Source organism: Chrysochloris asiatica, unplaced genomic scaffold (assembly GCF_000296735.1).
Source record: "Chrysochloris asiatica unplaced genomic scaffold, ChrAsi1.0 scaffold00048, whole genome shotgun sequence".
Taxonomy (NCBI): Eukaryota; Metazoa; Chordata; class Mammalia; order Afrosoricida; family Chrysochloridae; genus Chrysochloris; species Chrysochloris asiatica.
This window is the reverse complement of record NW_006408566.1, coordinates 10,959,632-10,965,997: the sequence shown is the minus strand read 5'-3', so window position 1 is coordinate 10,965,997 and position 6,366 is coordinate 10,959,632. Positions and strand designations below refer to the sequence as shown.

General features: G+C 39.9%; 1 protein-coding gene across 1 annotated transcript in view; it reads left to right on the top strand.

Moving 5' to 3' along the window:
* Nucleotides 1–1,343: 1,343 nt before the first annotated feature.
* The window catches only part of UBE2U (ubiquitin-conjugating enzyme E2U (putative)), a 103,201-nt gene continuing 98,178 nt past the window's right edge, over nt 1,344–6,366 (top strand). Inside the window, exons 1-3 of the mRNA XM_006862502.1 lie at nt 1,344–1,409; nt 2,557–2,638; nt 5,014–5,106. Coding sequence (XP_006862564.1) covers nt 1,344–1,409; nt 2,557–2,638; nt 5,014–5,106 — 241 coding nt within the window. The remainder of the gene's footprint in view (nt 1,410–2,556; nt 2,639–5,013; nt 5,107–6,366) is intronic.

The window sequence follows — 6,366 nt, the reverse complement described above, 5'->3', positions numbered from 1 at the left end:
AGTTCTTTGCTGTCACCGATGCATGGTTACCTCATGTGTTAACAGAGTCAAATTGTTCCTAGGGATTTCTTAGCTGTTTACAGAAGCAGTTCACCAGACCTTCTTTCCATGGAACTACTCGGTGAGTTCGAATCACCAACCTTTAGGTGAGCAGCCTGTAGCAAATGACTTGTACCACTCAGACTTCTTTTAGTAAGGAATGAAACGATGAGCTAAAAGTTACTGAGGGGAGCAGCGGAAGAAGAGGAAGTAATGCTTTAATTTCCAAGTAGAAGGAACAGTATGTGCAAAAACTTTGAGAAAGAGATGGGAATCCGACATTTTAAGTAGTTTCCACTTTTGGAGCACTCTACTTTTGGATTCGGTGACATAATAAATACGTGAATTCTGTATTTAAATAAAGATAACAACAACAAACCATTATTAATGAGCTAGGTCCTGCACCTACTAGTCACTTATGACTTGATGTTTTTAAGTGCCTACAAGTCAGTTCCTACTCATAGTGAGCCTGTATAGGGTTTCTGTGAGCAGCTGGTGGGTTTGAACCACTGACCTTCAGGTTCAAATAGCCCTTACAGTCAAGTGCTTATCCTACAGCACCACACCAGGTGTCTCATTACTTCATAGTTCCTGATCTTTAAAGTAGAAGGAGAGGTACTACGGGTGAAGGCGAAGAATCAGCGACTTAAACAATCGACTCCACCATCAACCCTGGACACAGCAGCGTAGAAACCTGGAGTCAAAGTGTAGGAATGAGGAAGGAGGAGGAGGGTGTCTCCTTGACAACGCATCTCATTGGCTTTTAAAGTGAAACAGTTGGAGGATTGGCTGCGGAGGTAGCCAGAGGCCCACTCCCTGTCGCTGATTGGATAAAAGGCGGGCACACCTCTACTTCTATCTCTAGGCTTTGCCATTGGGGCCTGTTGCTTGGCAACCGATTTGCTTTCTTCAACTAAGCAGACAGACACCCACTTAAACCTGTGGAGACACGCTTCTTCCACTACCTCACTGTACTATCTCTCACACCCACCCTCCGTTCACACACACTACGACTCTCATTTGCTGAACCGCAGCTGATCTCTGGGGTCAATCCACGGATAAGAAAGTGTCCAAGTTCTCTTTCTTGACACTTTCAAAGTTCTCTTCATTTAGAGGGGTCTGAAGAGAAAAGAAACTCACTATTAATATCCCACCCTTAGAAGCACCGTATCTTGAGAGACACACCGTTCTGTAACTCTAGAGAGGAGGTCACTTAACTAGGTGTGGGAGGATAACACTTGACTTTAGATACCTAGAGTAAGCCTGAGCCAGGGGCCAAATACCAGACCCTCTACTGCCTTACCATGCATTGCAGAGCTTACCTCTTGCTGGAAAGAGACTACCAGGAGTTAATGGAGAACAGTTATAAGGTGAGTAAAGAGAACCTGAAGGGGAAGGGTAATACTTTTTTAAAAGCAGTTTTACTCGTGTTTAGCCCCAGAACTTAATTTCTTTCATCCATTGCAGCTAAGGAGTTTTGTGGCGCTGTGGATTAGGTGCTGGCCTACAATTGGTCTCTGTTTCAAATCCCTTAGTCACTGAGGGAGAAAGATGGGGCAGTGCGTTCTAGTGAACATTTTCAGTCTCAGAAATCCTAAGGAGCATTTCTATCTACTCTGTTCTACAGGCTCGTTGGGATGGACTCAATGTCAGTCCTTTACAGGATTGCCATTTAATGAATATATTTAGTTATAATAATCGATTTCATAATGATTGTTATCCTATGTTTATTCCTGTATAATTCTAGTATACTCCTTATATTTAATTATTTAATAATATTATTTCATCATCATAATGGTTACCAATATAGAGCACATTGTCCTGGATTATGTATGTGAACATGAGTCTGGAATATCAGGATTTACCAGATAGTAAATGACAAGTAGGTATAGAGTTGCCCTCATTAATTACAATACTGTAAGAGTCCAGGTGTGGCGCTGCAGGATAAGCACTGGACTGCTAACCATAAGATTGGCTGTTAAAACCCACTAGCCACTCTTTGAAAATCCCCTGCAATGAGTTGAAACTGACTCCACAGCACATAACCACCACTACCACCACATCATTGCTTAACTGCCCCATGACTGAGAATCATGGCCCGGCTGAGCTGGCACATAACTTCAACCATCACAGCCAATGTTCCTCCTACCTAGCACATGACATATGTCATTAATGTGCAAACCTGTCAAACAGTGGGATTTTTTGCTATTTTTATAAATGCAAAATGTCAGATAGCAAGTAAGTAAGGAGTTGTTGTTAAGTGCCATTGAGTGGATTCTGACCCATAGTGACCCTGTATAGGGTTTCCAAGGAGTGGCTGGTGAACTTGAATCGCTGATCTTGCAGTTCACATGGCTTTGCAATCTGGTGCATCAACCCACAGTGCCACACAAGAAGTAGTTATAAATTAATCCAGAAAAGAACATTAAGAATTTTTGAAATTCAGCATAGATTGTCAATGCTACTTTGACATAAATACTTAACCTTTTCTGCCTTTTTTTTTTTTTTTAATTAAAGGGTATTATTGCCTTTCCTGTAAGTGAAGATCTGATGCAATGGGAAGCTGAAATTGAGGGTCTACAACATACAATTTGGCATGGTTTGTGGCTTCAAAATAAATTTACTTTTTAAGGTCTTTATGCCATTATTAGCATATATTTTTATATAAGAAAGTTTGCATGTCTATATAAATGCTTGCATTATGTAAATTATCCAGAAATCGTCTTTCTATGTATAAGGTTGTATTATATAAATTATCTAGAATTCTAACAGTATTTACATGTGAGTTTCTCACTATGGTGTTAGTTGTATGCCATGGTCTGACTCATAGCGACCCTGCATTGGGTTTCCAAGGCTGTAAATCTTTAAGGGAGCAAAAAGCCTCATCTTTCTCCCATGGAGCGGCTGATAATTTTGAACTTCTGACCTTGCTAATGAAGCCAACTGGTCACCCACTATTTTGTTTTGTCACTATATACTTATTTATTTCTGTCATTTGTAAAGATAGCTAGAAATTTGGGATTCAAATTTTCCTATATGTTATTACGTTTTTAACAAGTAAACATAATGTTGTTGTTGTTGTTATGTGCTGTGGAGTGAGTTCCAACTCATAGCGACCCTGTACAGGGTTTCCGAGGCTGTAAATCTTTATGGGAGCAGAAAGCCTCATCTTTCTCCTGTGGAACAGCTGGTAGTTTCGAACTGCTGACCTTGCGGTTCGCAGCTTGATTCGTAACCAATATGCTACCAGAGCTCCTGAAGTAGGCATAATACAGCATATTAAATGAGAATAACTTCTAACTATCTCCCATGAAATCAGAGAATAGCTATTAAAATTCCTACTAATTGCAAATATATTGTTTTCTCTCTCTTTTTATGATTTCACCCCCCCCCAAATTCCCATAAATCAAATTTTCAAATATACTGGGCCAATATAAACTTTTGTACTACAAACACTGTACTGTGAACCACAAGTCCCCACGTTTCGAGCCTACCAGCCACTCTGTGGGAGAAAGATGAGGCTTTCTGCGCCCATGAAGACTTTAAGACTCAGAAACCCTATACAGGGTCACTTTGAGTTGGAAAGACTCCATGGCACTTAGCAAAAATAGCAATAAACTTTTAATCTTTCAATCAAGGGTTAACAAAATAAATTCCTTGAGTGAGGTAGGGTAGAGAGACTTGTAAACTGACAGTTATAATAAAATACAATATATGTTTGTTGTTGTGTTGTTAAGTATAGTCACGTTGGCTCTGACTCAAAGCAGACTTATATACGGTTTATAAGGAGTGGCTGTGGAGCTTGAACTGCCAACCTCAAAGTTAAAACTGACCTTTCGGTCCAGTGCTTACCCTACAGTGCCTCACCAGGACAATATATGCTACTAAAGAATTAAAAACTAATGCTGAGAAGTGAGTGATTCATTTTGCCAATGCATGTTTGCTCTTCAAAGAGCTGCCATTTGAGTTGAGTATTAAAGAATTGACTAGAAGTTTACCAGGTCCCAGAGGACTCCTGGTGTGGCTCTGAGGATAAGCAGTGGACTGCTAACTGCATAATCAGAGGTTCAAACCCACCAGTTACTTCTTGGAAACCCTACACAGGGTAGCTATCAGTCAAAACCGACTCAGTGCCAAGTAAAAACAACAACAGAGGAGGGGAAGGAAATTCAGACAGTAAACAACATGGCAGAAGGTGCAGCAGTTATACTATGAAATGGTAAGTTCAGTTAATATGAGATACACTGTCCTGATGTAGTGCTGTGGGTTAAGGTGTCAGACTGCAAAGTTGGTTTGAGCCACAGGTCGGTGCTTCAAGCTCACCAGTTGCTCTTTGGAAACCCTATATAGGATTGCTATGGGTCAGAACTGACTTGACGGCACTTAACAACAACTACTGTGAGAGGAAGGATATCTGGTAGCATCGTAGTTATGAATTGGGCTGCTAATATCAAGGTCAGCAGTTCAAAACTACCATCAGTGCCATGGAAGAACGATGAGGCTTTCTGATCACGTAAAGGGTTGTTATTCCACGGCACAGCACCACCACCACTGTGAAAGGAGTGTCAGATGGACTGAGCATCAGGGAGACTAAGGTAGTGAGTGGACCAGACTGGTGAGAAATAGGCTGTAAATGCAGTAGGATTTGATAGTGAGGAGTCTATTATTCGTACTTGGCAGAATGGTTTATGCATCCCTTTAAAAAAACTCAACAAAGTTCTTTATATAGGAAAGGATTATGGAGCCCTGGTGTGACACTGCAGGGTAATACATTGGACCACAAGGTCAGAGGTTCAAACCCACCAGCTGCTCCTCAAAAACCCTATACTGGGTTGCTATGAGTCGGAACAATAGTAATTCCATTTATTTAAAGATAAAACTGTAAGGAATGTGGGGAGGCTAATTGTTGGGAGAGATTATAGTGCTAACAAGTACAACTTGACACCAGTAAAAATGTTTATTTCTGTATCATAGGGTTATTCTTCCAAGTATCCATAAATTTTACATCGGAATACAATTTGATTCCTCCAGATGTGAAATTCAGAACAATTCCTTTTCATCCAAATGGTAATGATCAAATGAAAATTTTATCATTAGTACTTCTATCCCTGTTATTCTTGTACTTTATTAGTTTTTGTTTTTAACAGCTCTTCTATATCATAAAAATAAGTACGCTCATTGTGGAAAATAAGAAAAAGCAGAAGACATTAACAATCCTTAACTCTTTACCTGAATTAGTAAACATTCTTCAAAAGATAATTAATAAAAATTATTTTTCAAAATATAATTTTTAATAAATGCAATCATTTCTCTACTTTTAAATACTCAGGGGGTATCTTTTTATTACTGTAAAAATGTTACACTGGGCAAATTAACATTTATTTATTTAAGGTTTTTATTGTGTATTGAGTGAAAGTTTACAGGGCAGATCATCAGTTTTACATTCAACAAAACATACACCCTGTTTCATTACAATGATTATAATCCCCTCCATATACCATCAGTTAACAGTATTTCTCTCTATCCACTTTAGCTGTTTTAAAAAAACAAAACAAAACAACACTCAGGCATATATAATCATTTACACCTCTAAAGGGCACATTCTGCAAGTCAGCCTCATGGCGACCAGCTCTTAGTCCATCTCTTCCTATGAATCTAGAGTCCTCAGCTGCTCCCTCTATCCATGACCCCATCACTGCTTCCATCTCTGGTGTCTCTGCTTCTCTGGATAAGGTCCCGCATTCCACTTGTGCTCTTCTCCCTTGATGGTCCTAGGATCTTCCGTTTCTGGACTGTAAGATTAACCACTCCCCTGTTTCTGTTACAAAACTTTACAACTGTGACAGTCGCAGTTACTCATGATAACAATTATTCACTATTGAATCATACGATTCTTATCCCCATCTCTTTTCACCAGACCCATCTAGACAAGATGAAAACTTTTCATTGGGGACCCTTCCCCCCGCCACACACACATTCTTAAACTATTTGTTGTTGTTGTTAGGTGTCATTAAGTTGGTACTGACTCATAGTGAACTTATGCACAGCAGAAAGAAACAGTGTCCGATCTTTGGCCAACCTCACTACTATTGCCACACTTGTGTCCATTGATGCTGTCACTTTAGTCAATCCATCTTGTTTGGGGTCTTCCTCTTTTTCACTGATCCTCTACCTTAATAAATATGAGATCCTTCTGCAGCGACTGGTCTTTCGTGACAATATGTATGAAGCATGAGAAACGAAGTTTGGCCATCTTGGCCTCCAAGGAGCACTCTGGCTGCATTTCTTCCAACATGGATCTATTGGTTCTTTTGGCAGCCCATGGCA